Source organism: Prionailurus viverrinus, chromosome A1 (assembly GCF_022837055.1).
Source record: "Prionailurus viverrinus isolate Anna chromosome A1, UM_Priviv_1.0, whole genome shotgun sequence".
NCBI classification, from domain to species: Eukaryota; Metazoa; Chordata; class Mammalia; order Carnivora; family Felidae; genus Prionailurus; species Prionailurus viverrinus.
In genome coordinates this window covers 89929711-89948137 of record NC_062561.1, presented here as the reverse complement: position 1 = coordinate 89948137, position 18427 = coordinate 89929711, and the positions used below count along the sequence as shown (strand labels likewise).

The following is an 18427-nucleotide window of genomic DNA, read 5'->3' as shown; positions in this document are numbered from 1 at the left end:
CACTCACCATCAGAGAAATACAAATCAAAACCAGAATGAGATACCACCTCACACCTGTCAGAATGGCTAACATTAACAACTCAGGCAACAACAGATGTTGGCAAGGATGCAGAGAAGAAGGATTTCTTTTGTGCTTCTGGTGGGAATGCAAACTGGGTGCAGCCACTCTGGCAAACAGTATGGAGGTTCCCCCAAAAATTAAAAATAGAACTACCCTATGACCAGGCAATTGCACTACTAGGTATTTATCCAAGGGATACAGGTGTGCTGTTTTGAAGGGGCACATGCACCCCAGTGTTTATAGCAGTGCTATCGACAACAGCCAAAGTATGGAAAGAGCCCAAATGCCCATCAGCAGATGAATGGATAAAGAAGATGTGGTATATATATACAATGGAGTAATACTCAGCAACGAAAAACAATGAAATCTTGCCATTCACAACTACGTGGATGGAACTGGAGGGTATTTTGATAAGCAAAATTAGTCAAAGACAAATATCAGATGACTTCACTCATGTGAAGAATTTAAGATACAAAACAGATGAATATAAAGGAAGGGAAGCAAAAATAATATAAAAACAGGGAGGGGGACAAAACATGAGACTCTTAAATATAGAGAGCAGAGGGTTGCTAGAAGGGTTGTGGGAGAGGGGATGGGCTAAATGGGTAAGGAGCATTAAGGAATCTACTCATGAAATCATTGTTGCACTTTATGCTAACTTGGGTGTAAATTTTAAAATTAATTAACTAATAAATTAATTTTAAAAAAGGAGGAGTCTTCTTTAGTTCAAAGCCTACCTCCTGCTGGTCTACATGAAGGAGAAAGAAGAGAGACTCATAGTCCTTTGAACTCAAGACCTTGATTCAAAGCTCCTCCAAATAGATAACTAGAACCAATGGCTGTCACCCTCCAAACATCCTCAATGGAAGGAAGAAGTGGGTCAGAGCATAGAAGGGTTTATGGAAAACTGTACTTCAGGTGACCAGAAGTGTGGGGAGAAGTTATCCTATCACGGTGACATTATTTATCAAAGAGATGTTTTGAGGGCACAACCTGCACCTGGTAGACCTATAAAATGAAATAGTTTTAAAGTTTGTTATTTGTTTACTTTGCTTGCATTTAATTTATGCAGAATTTACTCCACATCCATAAGCTTTGTTTCTTCAGTTTATTCTGGGATATCTTTCTCTTCTGTGCAATCTCTTCTGCTTTAGGAACAATCTTTTCTTGGGACACCTGCACAGCTCAGTTGGTTAAGCCTCCAACTCTTGGTTTTGGCTCAGGTCATGATCTTATGGTTTGTGAGTTCAAGCCTTGAATCAGGCTCTGAAGCACAGAGCTTCCTTAGGATTTTCTTCCTCCCTCTCTCTCTCTTGTAGTCTCTATCTCTCTCAAAATAAATAAACTTTATTCTTTTAAATTTTATTTTTGGGGAAAGCACCAGCAAGTGAGGGGCAGATAGAGGGGGAGAGAGGATATAAAGTGGGTTCTGTATTAACAGGCTGACAGCAGTGAGCTCAATGCAGGGCTCAAACCCATGAACCACAAGATCATGACCTAAGCCGATGTCAGATGCTCAATCAACTGAGCCACCCAGGTGCTCCAATAAATAAACTTTTTAAAAGTAGGAACAATCTGATCTTTATTTCAGTATCATCTCAATGTGGCAGGGAGAACTCATGTATGGGTAATCTGACCATGAGGCCTATAAGTTCTATGCCTCATCCTGTGGCTTTGTTCATTGGATGTGCTCAATGCCCAGAGGTTGTACTTCTAAAACAAGTTCAGCATTACTCTCTGCATTTGTAAACATGTAGAGTAAAAATTCATCACTCTTTATGGGCCACTGACCCTGTGTCCAGATGCTCTGTTTGGCCTGTGCACACTTACTAACTCCACCACTGTAGTAACAGAATGGCACAATTGCTTCTGCAAAGTTACATCCTTCAGATACTTGGTGGCTTTTAGACATGCATATACTTGATGGCCTGGGAAGTTTCATGTGTGTTCTTTAAGTGAAAATGAAGATTTGAACCTCTTGATGTGCAAGATTTTGTAAGGATATCTGGGTAAGTGACTAGTGAACTATTTTCAGAGATCACCTCAGATCACTTACAAGGCGTTTTAAACTTGATTTTTACCTTCAGGAAGATTTTTCCCTTCAATTCTCACATTTTATACTTCCAAGAGGTTTTCTTTTTCTCTGAATTTTCCTTATTTACAGCCTCCTACTTTTGTGCATACAATTTTCAACCAGCTACTACTTACTGAGTGGCTGCTATGTGCCAGGCATTGATTTAGGTGCGGGGATAGTGAAGTCATTTTTATCTCTTTGACACTAATTAGAAGTTTGTTCGCCTCCTGCTCCCTCACTTGCCTCTGTTACCTCTAAGCTACAGCAGTGTTGCACCATCACTGTTAGGGGCTTTAATCAAAGGCTGTGATCCTTGACTCATGACCCATGAGATATGACCTGAGCCAAAGTCGGACACTTAACTGACTGAGCCACCCAGGTGCCCCTCTTCACTTTCTTACATTAATGTCTTAGAGTTTTCAGTACATATGTCTTTCACCATCTTGGTTAAATTTATTCCTAAGTATTTTGTTCTTTTTTAAAAAAATACAACCAAATATCTTTTGATACTGTAACAGATGTCTGATATTTTTATTAAAGTATAGTTAACATATATTGTTATTTTAGTTTCAGGTGTAGAATATAACAAATCTATTAATTACTCATTACTCATTACCAAAAATGTACTCCTAATCCTTTTTATTTATTTTACCAATTACCCCTCCCACCCACCTCCCCTATGACAACCACCAATTTTTTCTCTGTTTTTCAGGGCCTCTTTCTTTCTCCTTCTTTCTTTCTTTCTTTCTTTCTTTCTTTTTCTTTCTTTCTTTTTCTTTCTTTTTCTTTATATCACCATCTATATCCATTCACCTATGGGTGGCATTTTTTTAATGCTTTTGTAATTGAGATTATTTTCGTAATTTGTCTTTCAGCTCGTCAATTTTTAGTGTATACTCATTTTGTATCTTGAAACTTTACTAAATTTGTTCATTAGTTCTAACAATTTTTGGTGGAATTGTTCAGTGTACTTCTTCCTTTCTAGTGTGGATTATTTTTATATTTTTATATCTGTTCTTGCCTGACTGCTTTGGCTAGAACTTCCAGTACTATTTTGGATAGAATTGGTGTGACAGACATCCTTGTCTTGTTTCTGATCTTAGATGAAAAGATTTCTGCTTTTCACTGTTGAGTATGATGTTAGCTATGGCCCTGTCCTGTATGGCTTTTATTTTGTTGAGTTACCTTCCTTGTATACACTATTTGCTGAGCATTTTATTTATAAAAATGTATTTAATTTTGTCAAATGCTTTTTTTGTTGCTTCAACTGAGTTGACCATATGATTTTTATCCTTTATCCTATTTATGTGGTGTATTCTATAAATTGATTTGCTCATGTGACATTATGCTTGAATCCTAGGGATAAATACCACTTGATCCTGATGTATGATCCTTTTGATATGCTGTTGAATTTTGTTTGCTAGCATTTTGTCGGGAAAAAATTGCATCTATTCTCATTAATGATATTGTCTTGGGGAGATAGAATGTAGTGAAGTAGGCAGACACTAGGCTACTCTTGTACACAACTAGATAACTAATAAATCATCCTAAATACCACAGAAATCAACCTGAAGACATACAGAACAAGCTCCAGAGCTAAAGGGACAGAAGAGGCACATTGAAGAAGGTAGGAAGAAGGGAGTTGTACGTGGTTTAAGGGAGAAAGGGATCATGGGCGATATGGAGAAGGGTGAGAGAGAATGAGAGCAGCACATAGGGGAATGCGCTAGGAGAACATTTTCCCAAAGTCATTGACTTGGAAAATAAGAGAGGTTAAATATCCTGAGTTCTTGCAACAAGCTGGGCTCAGCATCTGGAGTTTTAAAGGTCAGCAGGTTTGATCGTCCTGCTTCTGGAAAGAAGGCGGGGAAACAACTCAGGGCAGACAGCTTGGAAAACAGGGATGTGAAGAATGCCTGTGGCACACAGGGAAGGGATCTTTTGGTCTTCTTGGGGCATGTCTCTGAGAGGACATTAGGACAGAATCCTCCCCCGGAACAATCCAGCTTCCTTGTGCCATTTCCTTCTCCCACACCTCAACATACACACAGCTCCTACTGCTGGAAGCAGCACAAAGCCAATATTGGCAGCCTAACTTGTTTACACCACGACCCACCCCCTGCCCTCTGGTAGGAGTGGTCTTCTTAGTCAGCTAGCCTCTGTCCCAGTGCAAGAGTCCCATCTCCCTGAAGTCCAGTACAAACCCCTGACCACATCATGTGCCAGACCAAAGAGTTTTGAGTATAAGGGAGACATCAAAAGTGGCAAATACAGGAAAGGGACAGAGAAACAATGAGAAAACAAGTTACAAAATGGCACTAAATACGTATACATATCAATAATTACTTTGAATGTAAATGGACTAAATGGTCTAATCAAAAGACATAGGGTATCAGGATGGATTAAAAAAAACATGTATATGCTGCCTACAAGAGACTCATTTTAGACTTAAAGACACTAATTGAAAGTGAAAGGATAGATGGGGAAACACAAATCAAAACCATGATGAGATACCACCTCACACCACCCAGAATGGCTAAAACCAACAAAAGAAACAAGAGCTGATGAATATGTGAGAAAGGGGAACCCTCCAAACTGTTGATGGGAATGCAAAATGGTGCAGCCACTCTGGAGAACAGCATGGAGTTTCCTCAAAAAGTTAAAAATAGAATTATCCTACGATCGCCCTACTAGGTATTTAACCAAAACGTATAAAAATATTGATTCGAAGGGATACATGCACACCATTGTTTATAGTGGCACTATCTATAATGTCTTATTGTAGATAATGCTGCTATAAACGTGGGGAGAACAAACTGATAGTTACCAGAAGGCAGATGCATCGGGTGGATGGGGATTGAGGAGTGCACTTCTTATGAGAACTGAGTGTTGGGTGTAAGTGTTGAATCACTACATTGTAAATAAAATACCTGAAACTACTTTACACTGTATGTTAGCTAACTGGAATTTAAATAAAAAACTTAAAAAAAAAAAAAAAACAAAAAATAATGCACAGGAGACATGTGGATGTGTGCACCTAGCACCAGTCTGCAAAACTGAAAAAAAGAGGTTAGTCATTAACAAAGCATGGATAAATCAGTTGAGATACACAGCATTGAAAGGAGGGAGACTTAGCTACAAAAAGAAGAATTAATCTTTTAGTGTAGTGCTGACATTAAATGCTAATAACCAGGAAATTACCCCTTAAGTAAAGCTTCAAGAAAACTAAACAATGTATTGTTTAGGCATGCATATGTAAGTGATAACACGGCAAATAAAAGAAAGGAATAATAAACATATACTTCATGAAATTGTTACTTGGGGGCTGTGGACAGAACTGGAGTGAATAGAAGAAGAGAGGGAGGTGTAAGTTGTTACAGATGTTCTATTACTTTGGATGATTGTTCAGTGTGTAGGTGGTCATTGTATTACACAAGAAAGTAAAAGATTTTAAATAGATAAATATCTCAGTTCTTTTCATATTGTTGCTGTGTATATTTTTTAGTGTGTAATTAGTCATGAATCACTCTGCCCTGACATATTTTGGGGACATCAGAAAAAATATCCTCTGTCTGATATAGAGAGACAATCAATGCAATGATGGGAGAAAGACTGAGAAACCATTCAGGGAGGAAAAAGGGGACAAGAGAGACTGAATTTCCAGGTAGAAACAGCTGCAAGGCTAAGATGCAAGCTCACACATGAACTTGACAACTAGCCCTGGATACAGATGAACACACACAGACAGCCAATTACAGCCCTCAGTAGTAAGGTAAGAAACACCTCTGAGACTCAGGTATCCTGGCAGTGATAGGGCTCTTTGTAGCAAGTGACAGAAAACTTACATTTGGGGGCTCCCCAGGGCTTGGCTGCTCCCCAACAGTGTGTGAAACTCACTCTGGGGCTGCTGCCCTGTTTGGTTGGCTCTGGTCTGCAGTGTCTACAGTACCCAGTGGGCTGGGGTCTGATGCTCCCTTATACACACCTCAGGGTCCAGAATCAAACTTGCTGCTCCTAAGTCAATGTTAGGACATCAGGAAGTATGCTTATGAGGGTAATGTTACATTCCCCCTGTTCAGAAAAGGGAAAGCATTTATAGTAATAAATGGCTTAGGAAATACCCTCTCTTCTGGTCTCACTCGGGCAAGGAGAAGTCCAGTCTGTGTAATATACAATGTTCAGACTCCAGTAGAATGGAAATCTCCCCTGCCTTGGCTCAGTAAGATACCTGCAGTAGAGACAGGAAAACAGTTAGCCTTTCTTATTTCTTCCTCCCACTGCCCCCATTACATGGAGGAGTGTGGTGTAGGAGAACTGCAAGGGTAGAAAAGGATTCATGAAGTTAGGACGTTTGCAATCCAGCTGAGGGCCTGGTGTGATCAATGTCTCTCAGATAGGAGGGTCTGCGGATGGCCCAAGCTAATGGGATCTCAGGGCAGACATAGTGCAGACTTTACAGGCCTCCTACCTTCTTCATGGTGTTGGACACAAGAGGGAAGCTACACCTCATTCTCCTCAGATCATCCTACCCAGGAAGACTATGAGCAGCCGTCATTCTTGGTCACATTTTTTGCAACAGGCTCACTAAAATGATCCTTGCTTTCTCTCTCATCAATGTGTCAGCTGTCTTTTTCCAACACAGGGGAAGAATCAAGAATGAAAATGCCAAATTCACAATCTCTTAGTCAAAGACAGATTTCATTACTTGTTATGGATATTTGCAATCTTGGTGGAAACTTTGTAAAACAGACCCTCCCTATCACCCTATCACAGTCACACAACCCCTTCCCTGAGGCCTCTCTCTGGCACACAAACACCCTGGGGAGCTTTCCCTGCTGCTCCCACATGAGAATGAGGATATGACAATTACTAGGAAGTTAAATAGCTGTCCAGCAGTGAACAGTGTTGGGACTCAGGCCCTCGCTTGATTGGGACAGGTGCATTGACACCAGATGATCTCACAGCTAGTGCATGTAATATCTGTACTTCAATCTCTAGGGGTCAAAGCAAGTAAGCCACTGAGCTGGGCATGTTGGGCAACCCCAAAGAGCAACTTTGCAGGCAGTGTCTCCACCCATCTGAGTGGCCAGCCTCACAGGGGCTGAATGTGAACTTCTCCTTATTTGTGCACTGTCATTAGAGGAAAAATCCTAGGTAGGAGGCAGCAACGTCTGTCTCAGAGACCCTCCCCCTTCCTTAGGCCTCTGTACTGAAGGTGCTCAAATAATCCTGCATAAGCCTCAGGAAGATACTGCAGTGTCCGAACCCTCCAGAATGGAGAGAGTGGAGTTTTTTTGCCCCTGTTTTGAGAACTGGAGTTATTTCCAGGAATAGAAGCTGAAAATAGCCTTCCCTCAGTTCCCTCAAGCTGTGGCTGGGGCCCTGCTATCACCTTTACCCAGAAATCACACAGCACTAGCGAAGAAAACCCTGAAGTTTCACACTTCCCAACTCCTTTTCTGTCCTTTTCTTTAGTCTTTTCCTAGGATGCCCCAACCCAACATAACTCCCTTCTTTTCTTCTGGAGTAAGTTGGGCCTAGAATGAGTTTTGGAACTGTCTCTGCCTGAGAACTGGACCCTTTCCCAAGGAGGAGTAACATGCCAGGAGGACCACTGACAGCTGCCTGATCACAGTCACCCTCTGCATACTGAAGCAGGTAAGTGAGAGGGCTCCTACAAACCAACCTAGCTAATAAATAACCCTGCTAGTGTAAAGACATGAAAGATGGAACCTGACACAAGGGCAGGAGAGCTTGTGGACTGGCTTATCCATTTCAGTGAATATTCACAGCAGGGCCCCTCTCTGACATTCTTCAGGGACAAAATATAACAACCAAATGCTTGGTCTGCTCCAAACCCATGCAGCCCTCCAGCATAGAGGCAATGTGCCTATCACCTCCATATTCATGGCATTGGGAGTCTTCTGATGGGAATCAGGTTTGGAAAAGGAGAGCATGTTTTGCCATTCATATTCATATCAAAGAGATTTGATATTCATATCTCTTAGAGTCTAAGCAGGATGTAAAATAATGGCAATTCCTGGAGTAGCCTGGAATTCGGAGAGTTAATCTAGAACACTGACTGGACCTTCTGTGGAATAGGGACTTGGGGTGGGGTTCCAGGGACAAAGTGTCTAACAGACCTTAGACAATGTATAAAAATGCACATGTGTATCTACATTGGAGAAACTGTCCCCATTGGTAAGCACCAAATCCATTCTTTACAGAAGTTAATGAGGGGGTCTTTTCAAAACTATTTCCCTAGACTGGTTCTTTTTGAGTTTCATGCCCACTGATGATGCAGACATTTATTATACTTTCCTATAAAAAAATCAATATGTTGATTTTTCTTCACCCTTTTCCTTTTAAGCTAAAATGGGGAAACTGTGGGGCTGGACCACGTTGGTTACAAGTTCAAAAAACTCCTTAGTGCCTCAGATTTTTAGTCTGGTCCAAGGTTGATCCCTGTTTCATAGCTCAAGGTAATTGGGCATGGCATCAACTATATAGGATTCTGCATAGGAAATGCACTAATGAGTGTTTTTCTTTCTGCTTCTTAGATCATGAAATCTATTTGGTGCATTACAAGGGTTCAAAAAACTTACCTATACCTATATAACACAGTATATTAAAATGAGGGTAGGCAACCTGTTGGTAAACTCTTTCCTCAGGTGTATGCATGTAGATGTATGTGTGTTGAGTTTTTACGTAGTTCCTATGTGAAATGTATTTCTTACTGCTGGTCTCATTCAGAATAATTTGAAAGATCTGCTCACAAGGTCCAGTTCTCCATCCAAGCACAACTCCCTCTCTAGTTGAATCTCCTCTTCAGGCTCTCTCAATAAAGGCCTGTTTCTTTTCTCAGAGGTCCTTACTATGAATATGATCGGTAAGAAGTGAGTGTGGAGGGTCACTTGCATCCCAGGCTGATCTCTGATGGCCTTTCCTCAACTTCTGGATCAGTGCTCTGAGCCTCAATGTCCTGCAGGTTCACACACACAAACACTTTTACACTGACCACTCCTGGAAGACCCAGCAACCTCTCAGAGTTACCCTGTCCTGCCCTGGCCTGGCAGTGACATGAACACAGTACTGCTTTAAGTACCCTGAGAGCATCCAAAGTACAGGGGCTGTCTAGCACCAGGTGCAGGACAGGGACAAGATGAGCAGATAGTAGGGGACAGATACCTGTGGCTGGTGCAGTGGAGCCTCAATATCCTCCCCCCAGCAAGTCAACACAGGTGCTCAGGTGAGCAGACATGTGCAAAGTCCATGGTTGGGTCAGACATGGTCACAGAAATGGTCTGGAAAAGTGTAGGTTTGTGCTCACCTCCTATACCCACTGTGGGGCAGGGGTTCATACACTGCTCTGGGCCCTACTTACTTTCCAAAGGGGTGTGGAGGAGCTGGCTTCATCATTTCAGATGACACATTTAGGAAGGAACATCATCTGTCAACCACTAAATGAAGGGTATACAATGGCATATTGTGCTTCATTCATTTGAAAGAAATTGTCCCAGACTTGCTGGGCACTAAGGGCACAAAGCAGAGTTTAGGGAATTATTTACTGTAAGACCCACATGTGTATTTTTTTCTTTTTTAAAGTTTAGTTTTGAGAGAGAGAGAGAGAGAGAGCACAAGCAGGGAAGTGGCAGAGAAAAAGGGAGATACAGAATCCAAAGCAGCCTTCAGGCTCTGAGCTGCCAGCACAGAGCCCAATGAGGGGTTCAAACTAACAAACTGTGAGATCATGACCTGAGCTGAAGTAGAGTCAGATGCTTAACTGACTGAGCCACCCAAGCACCCTGCCCCTGCAAGTGTATTTTAATGATGCCTGCCATCTATCAAAGGATAAAACAATACTTTCTGGGACTTTAAACTTTTGGAAACAGGGTTGTTTGTTTGTTTGTTTGTTTTACAATTGATCTAATAGAGAAATCAGAGGGGTCAAGGTGAGATGGGTACATATGGAGGTTGTGATGGGATTCAGACAAACAAGGAAAAGGATTCAAGGGCTCTATCTAGCCCAGTTCCTGTGTTCTAGCTGACCTGGGCCCTACAGGACTGCTGATAAGGACATATGGACTTCCCCATCCCATAGTAGGGGCAAACTTATAGGCAATTAAAATACATAGTGTGCTCATGGGCAAAGGAAACCCCTTTGCACAAAAAAGTCAGTGAGCCTGGAACTCACCCAGGAGATTGTCTCTCTCAAGCCAGAATGGTAGTTGAGACCTCCAGGAACCTCTACATCCCCCATAAACAAGAACCAAGACTATTTTAGAGAATAGTCAAGAGATGTCTTAAAGAAGGCTTTGAGTACAAGGGCAAGGGAGGGTTACTCTTAGGTATTCTTATTGCAGAATGTTCTTTCAGTCTGACCCAGAGCAGAACTCCATCTTTCTAGCTTCTAGGCAGCTTTGCCCATGTGTGCTCTGCCTCACCACCAAGATATTCATTGTCTCAGTCCATCTCTACTACCCGCAGAAGAAGACATCATCCTTACTGATCTATTGTACCTCAAGTTTGTCACAGGGACCCTTGGTGGAGGACACTGAATATTTTGTGGGCCCAGGCCCCAGGCCCTAGGGGACTCTTGTCCCCAAGCAGATAGGATGGTGATCACATCATAATCCATCAGCTTCCCTCCCTCTGAAGTCCCAGAATCACCTGATCATTTCGTGAGACATCTCTATCTCCTGATGAGGGTCAATTTCCCTGCAACATTTTCTGAGAAGTGGGGACACTCTGGGATTTTTCCTCACATTTTCAAATCAGTGGGTCTTCTTTAATGTGTAGTGAGGATAGGAGGTGAGAGAGGACTGTGATTTCCAATCTCTTTCCAAATTAGGAAGGATGCATCCAGGGAAAAATAAATGGCAGTTGATAGCAATAAGAGAAACCCACATCCCCAGGAGAAGCATCTCAGCATCCAGCAATCTTTCAGGTCCTGGGGTTGGAGACTCAGCACTAACTAGGAATGTCCTCCCTTCCTGTCCAGCAGGAATAGAGAATCATACTATGGGTTTAAATCTTGGATCCTCAATCATTGCTGTGAAATTTGAGGTTTGTTTCTCATCTGTGAGACACCATTTCTTCATCTGTAACCAGGAATACTAATATTTTTGTCTAATAGAGCTTGGAGAAGATTAATCAAGAGAAGGCATGCAGAAGACCCAGCCCAGAAAGACTCACAGATCAGAATCTTCATACACTGTTGTATGAGTTGGAGGGAGTAAGAAGAACCAGAGAAAACTCTTCCTCAGAGATCCTAATAAGACCAGAGAGGATTCGCCAAGAGGTTGCTGCAGGGCCTGTCCAGAGCTTCACCTGGATCTTAGCATGCAACCCTCAAAGGAGTCCTCTGAGGTGGGTAGCATGGCTTCCCTTCTGGAAAAGACAGTATACTGGGGCTTGGTTTTCAACGTGAAAGCATTCATATTACCCTGGACCCAGCTTGTCTGCAAACTCAGGTCTCTTGGCAGTTTCCTCATTGGGAAAGTGTGTCCAGGCCTTATGGAGGATGAAAGCACCAAGAATTCTGGAGGGCAGTGTTGCAAGTTGGACTCACCTGTGTAGAGGAAAGCCAGTGTGGAGAGTAAGAAGCTGCACCTCAGGACCTGCAGTCACATGAAATTTGTCCACAGACAGGACTGCACTCCTTCTGAGGCAGAAACCTAAGTACTTGGGTGTGAGGACTGATCTCCAGCAGACTCAGGAGACCCCATAGATGAGTCTGGAAGGGAAGCCTTCATGAAATAGAAGGCCCCTGGGGCTCACAGGGAAACTCCTCAGCCAAACAGGCAGCTTTGATTTAAAAATGTTTTAAAATTTGCATCTATACACATAGAGATAGTATATATCTTAAGGGAAATCACCACAGCAATCAGTTATAACTTGTAGATTGGGAAATCCCACCAGCCACCACTGTGTGTAGCCCCCAGGAGGAGAGGCCACTAGATAATCCCAACCGTTCTATTTCCCAGTCCTGCCTTATAAAATGCTTGCAATCTTACCACAGGCCTCAGCTTACAAGAGAAAGTACATGGCAAAACATAAATACTTATAATAGTAATAACAGTGACAAATATAAACAATCATATAAAACATAAGTGCTGACTTAAAAAACAAGGAGGACATTATTTGGAAGGTTCTTTAACTTAGATGTTGAAGTGGATGAGGGACAAGGATTCCTCAGGTATGCAGTTAGTGGTGAAAGACATGGAAAATGGGAAAAGACAATGCACTTTTCAGTGTTGTTAAAAAAATAATTAAATTGTTCTTGACTCTGAAGACATATGCATTCAGGATATGTGGATCCTCAGGATTGAAGAGTATGGAGAGTTTGCACAAGCTTCCTTCTTCCCTGCATATATCCCTAGTGGGCCATCATGTTGTCCCAGTCTGGGAGAAGGTGTACCTGTACCTACCTGCCTCCTGACTGAGCAAACCTTATGCTGCTCTGTGGCTCAAGAGCACTCATGTGTATAACCTCTTTTGGTGATGACTACTGGCACCACAGCTGCAGAGCATTCCTCAATGGTCTCCTATGAGTCCCTAAAATGTGCACATCTCCTGAATAAGCACCTCTGCTGCTTTTCTTTTCAATAGCTTTATTGGGATATAAATTACACATTCTACATTTTCTCCCCTTTAAAGTTTTCTGTAGCTTTTAATATAGTCACAAAGTTGTAAAGCCATCATAATCAAATTTAAAACATTTCATTATCCAAAAGATACCCTGTACCTCTTGACTGCCACCTCTCTTTTCCCTCATACTGTTTGCCCTACAGATCTAGGAAATCCCCAATATATTTTCTGTGTCGATGGATTAGCTTATTCTGGACATTTCATATGAATAGAATCATACATGATCCAATGGACTGTCTCCTTTCCCTGATTATAAAGTTTTGAGGTTCATCCATGTTGTAGCAGATATCAGCATTGTATTTCTTTTTCCTGACCAATACTGTTCTCTTGAATGGATAGATCACTTTTGTTTATCCATTGGTCAGCTGGTGGATAATCGTGTTAATTCCACCTGAGGGGTATTATAAATAATGCTGCCATGAACATTTGCATGAAGGATTTTATTTTTTTAAATTATTTTTAATGTTTATTTATTTTTGAGAGAGAGAGAGAAAGAGAGAGAGAGAGAAAGCACAGCCAGGAGAGGGACAGAGAGAGAGACACACACAGGACCTGAAGCAGGATGCAGGCTCTAATCTGTCAGCCCAGAACCTGATGCAGGGCTAGACCTCATGAACCAGGAGTTCATGACCTGAGCTGAAATTGGACACTTAACCAACTGAGCCACCCAGGTGCCCTTGCAAGCAGGTTTTAAATAGATGTATGTTGTCACTGCTCTTGGGTATACACTTGGCAATGGAATTGTTAGATAATTTGGTAACTCTATTTAAATTTTATTATCAGTTTTATTGAAAAGTAAATGACATACAACACTGTTGAGTTTAAGGCATACAACATGATGAGTTGATTTACATATATTGTGAAATGATTATCACAATAGGTTCACTTAACATTTATCATCTCACTTAAATACAATAAAAAATCAAAGAAATAAAGGGGTGCCTGGGTGGCTCAGTTGGTTGGGCATCCTACTCTTGACTTCAACTCAGGTCATGATCTCATGGTTCATGAGACTGAGACCTGCATGGAGGTCTGTGCTGACCACATGGAGACTGCTTGGGATTCTCTCTCTCCCTCTCTCTCTACACCCCTGCCCCACTACTCCCTCTCCTTCTCTCAAGATAAATAATCATTTTTAAGAGAGAAAAATTCTCCTTATGATGGAAACTCTTAGGATTCATTCATTAACAACTTTCCTATAAATCATACAGAACTGTTATCTAGTCATCAGGTTGTACACTACATCCCTTTTATCTTATAACTGAAATCTTGTAGCTTTTGATCACTTCTTCCAACTGCCCCTCTTCTCACCCTCTGCCTCTGTCTCTCCACAAGTCTGTTCTCTTTTCCATGAATTTATTTTTAGATTTCACACATGCGTTCGAACATACGGTATTTGTGTCACTGTCTGATTTATTTTACTCAGCATGATGCTTTCAAGGTCCATTCATGTTGCCACAAACAGTAGAATTTCTCCACTTTCTATGGTTGACAAATATGTTTAAATTTTTGACAAACTATAAAACATTTTGCAGAGACTTGTTATTTCTAATCAAAATGCCTTTGTAGTGAATTGGGTGTGGATCTGACATCCTCAGTTTGGGGTACCAAAACTGATGATTCTTCTGCTGTGCTCTGTACCTGGCCCTCCTAACTCCCATGTTCTTCCTGTTTCTGCAGGTCACTCCACTTCTTAGTGACATGACACAGCCCACCCCATCCCTTCATACCCCATTACGTACATCCTTCACCTCTGCTGTGCAATACAATATGGGCTGGAGCTTCTTACCTAAGGAGACTGCCTTAAACATAGAAAAGGCTGTGAGAGAAGGGAAGTTGCTGGAGGTGGTCTCTGTGGTCAGGGGAACCCTGGAGAGAGCATCCAGATCCCCAGTGAACATTGCTGTAACTGGAGACTCCGGCAATGGTATGTCTTCCTTCATCAATGTACTACGGGGAATTGGGCATGAGGATGAAGCATCAGCCCCCACTGGGGTGGTGAGGACCACCCAGACTCCCATTTGCTACTCTTCTTCCTTCTTTCCCAATGTGGTGCTGTGGGATCTGCCTGGCACAGGGGCTGCCACCCAAAGCCTGGAGAACTATATGGAGGAGATGCAGTTTAGCCAGTATGACTTCTTCATCATTATTGCATCTGAACAGTTCAGCATGAATCTCGTGAAACTTGCTAAAACCATTCAGGGCATGGGAAAGAGGTTCTACATCGTCTGGACCAAGCTGGACAGGGACCTCAGCACAACTACCCTCTCAGAGGAACGACTCCTGCAGAATATCCGAGAGAATATCCAGGAAACTCTCCAGAAGGAGAGAGTGCATGAACCCATCACATTCCTGGTCTCCAGCTTTGACCCCTTATCGCATGATTTCCCAGAGCTTAGGAACATCTTGCACAAAGACGTCTCTGACATCAGGTACCATGGTCCTCTAGAGAATCTGTCCCACACTTATAAGAAGGTCATTAACGACAAAGTGACCATTTTGCAGGAGAAAATAGCCTCCAAGTCTTTCCAGGACTCCCTTGGCATCTGGAATGCAGATGATCTGGAGGAGTGTCTGAATGCCTACCACTTGCTCTTTGGTGTGGATGATGTATCTCTCCAGCAGATGGCTCAGTGCATGGGGAAACCCACGGAGGAATACAGGGCCATTATGAAATCTAGGGATCTGCAGACTGTCCTCAGAGGGGACTGGGAATTATCTTGCATGAACTGTAATACAGCCTCTTATATTCAATTTTGAGATACATCCCACTGTTAGGTAATGCTATTATCAACTGCCTGAGAAAGTGGATACACAGACTTCTCCTTGAGATAGTTGCTGAGGATACCAGGGCCATACTGAAGAAAATCCTGACAGACTCCATCATCTGAAGAGGTGACTTCTCATCAGCTCCTTCTAGAGGAAAGTCAGGACATCTGGGGTCCTCTCCTCATACTGTACCCTTTCTGAATTCTCAATTGAGCTCAACACTTCCACTTTCATTGGTACGAAGTTCCTTGAAGTAAATGAACTGACTTGCTCATTTTGAACCCATGTCAGGAAACCCCAATATGTGTTCTACTTCTTGTATTTATTAAATTAGTTTGTATCTGAAGGTGGAAGAAAATATATGCTCAGTGTGACATACAATCTTGCTCTGTCATACTCTTGTCAATTAATGTTAACATCATTTCTCTGATGCCTCTTTGTGTCCCCTGTTCTTTCATTTCTCACTTCACACTCTGTGGAATCACACAACTTTCACCTGCCCCAGTCACTGATAGGCCCTTTAAGATGGTCTCCAACATTATCTCCTCTTTTTATGGCTATGTTTGATCCCTTTCCTTGGAGTGAACATGCAGCAAGAATAAAATGTCCAAAAGTTCCAAAATTTTGTTATGAAAAGCCTGCAGCTTCTGTCTTATGAAGACTCTCTGGGGGTGGCGCAGTCGGTTAAGCGTCTGACTTCAGCCAGGTCACGATCTCGCAGTCCGTGGGTTCAAGCCTTGCGTCGGGCTCTGGGCTGATGGCTCAGAGCCTGGAGCCTGTTTCCATTCTGTGTCTCCCTCTCTCTTTGCCCCTCCCCCGTTCATGCTCTGTCTCTCTCTGTCCCAAAAATAAATAAACGTTGAAAAAAAAATTAAATGAAGACTCTCTGGGATTGTGATGCTTCCTGCTTTGGTTTTCTTCCTCAATATTACCATTCAGGGTCTTTTGTGGTTCCATACAAATTTTATGATTGTTTGTTCTAGCTTTGAGAAGAATGCTGGTGCAATTTTGATTGGGATTGTATTGAATGTACAGATTTCTTTGGGTAGTATTGACATTTTGACAATATTTATCCTTCCAGATGCTGAGCATGGAATGTTTTTCCATTTCTTTGTGTCTTCTTCAATTTCCTTCATAAGCTTTCTATAGTTTTCGGCATACATCTTTTACATCTTTGGTTAGGCTAATTCCTAGGTATTTTATGGTTCTTGGTGCAATTGTGAATGGGATCAGTTTCTTGATTTCTCTTTCTGTTGCTTCATTATTGGTGTATAAAAATGCAACCGATTTCTATACACTGATTTTGACTTTTCATGTGTCAGTTTCTAGCAGATTTTTGGTGGTGTCTGTTGGGTTTTCCGTGTAGAGTATCATGTCATCTGTGAAAAGTAAAAGTTTGACTTCATCTTTGCCAATTTTTATGCCTTTGATTTCATTTTGTTGTCTGATTGCTGATGCTAAGACTTCCAACACTATGTTAAACACCAGTGGTGAAAGTGGACATTCCTGTTGTGTTCCTGATCTCAGGGGGAAAGCACTCAGTTTTTCCCCATTGAGTATGATATTAGCTGGGGGCTTTTCATAAATGGCTTCTACGATGTTTAAGTATGTGTGGGAGATGCAGGAGAAAAGCATAAAAGGAAAAGACTTCAAAAAGGAAGGGCTGGAGAAGGTGCAAGGCCTTAGGACATGTTTACACAGCTGAACCTTGGCTGTGGCTCCTAAAGAAGATCCTCCTTCACACCTGACCCTTCCTAGTGTTATAGAAACCAATTAACTCGAAATTCAACTTTGAAAACCATTGGATTGATTAACACACTGCTTAGCTGACTTTATGCACGCAATCTTTAGCAATTATCCTAATAAAAAGAAGCTTCCTTCTGGAGTCAGGGCCTCATGCCGCCTCCAGTATGAGGACCTTCACTTAACTGCACTTTTTTGTGGACTCATATTTTGTGACTCCAGCCATACTCCCTGCAACATTTGGCATAGTTGGCAGGATACAGCGCGGCAGTCTTGGAGACTACTGTGGTTTACAGTCGCAGAGGACCAAAGCAGAGTGGTAGGACAGGTAAGTCCCAGCTTTGGGATAGTGAAGTATGGGAAATTCCCAGTCTCATGATCCTAAATCTTACTTTAAATTACTTCGTACTTTAAAAAATAAATAAATAAATAAATAAAACACTTATGACTATTTAAAAAAAATTACTTGGTACTTTATTGCGAAGTTCATGAGTAAAAATGAAAAGGGGAACCTTTGATGTGCTTGGGTACTTGGCTAAAAAACATTGCTGTTGGTTTAATCTGTCTGGAAAAAATCTTTTAAACCTTAAACAATGGAGATTAATTATGAAAACGCTTAGAGATGCTCATCAAAATGGAGATATCACTTCTTTAAAATTTTGATCTTAGGGCACCTGGGTGGCTCAGTCGGTTGGGCGTCCGACTTCAGCTCAGGTCATGATCTCGCAGTGAGTTCGAGCCCCGCATCGGGCTCTGTGCTGACTGCTCAGAGCCTGGAGCCTGCTTCAGATTCTGTGTGTGTCTCTCTCTCTGCCCCTCCTCTGCTCATGCTCTGTCTCAAAAAAAATGAAATAAATAAAAACATTAAAAAAATTAAAATGTGGTCTTTATGTTCTTTAATTGAGATGGCTTTACAGCATGTACAGTCTGACTCAGAACAAAATATAAGTTCATCTAAATTGAAAATTCAAGAGGCAGAATGGCCTCTGCCGCCACCCACAAATGATGATTAGAGCCAATCGTCTCTGGCTAGTCTAGCTCAAGGTAGAGATTTTAAGGAATATTCCCAAGCAGCTGCTGAAACTCCTTTTGTTTTGGGAAACTTCCCTGTCTTCTCAGGCCCAACAAAG

At 41.8% G+C, this 18427-nt stretch overlaps 1 protein-coding gene across 1 annotated transcript; it reads left to right on the top strand.

Moving 5' to 3' along the window:
* The first annotated feature begins 11379 nt into the window (after nt 1-11379).
* On the top strand, nt 11380-15676 carry IRGM (immunity related GTPase M). The gene is given in 3 exon segments (XM_047858264.1): nt 11380-11504; nt 14466-15525; nt 15528-15676. Coding segments are annotated over 3 exon segments (1236 nt in total). The 5' UTR covers nt 11380-11477.
* Nucleotides 15677-18427: the final 2751 nt, after the last annotated feature.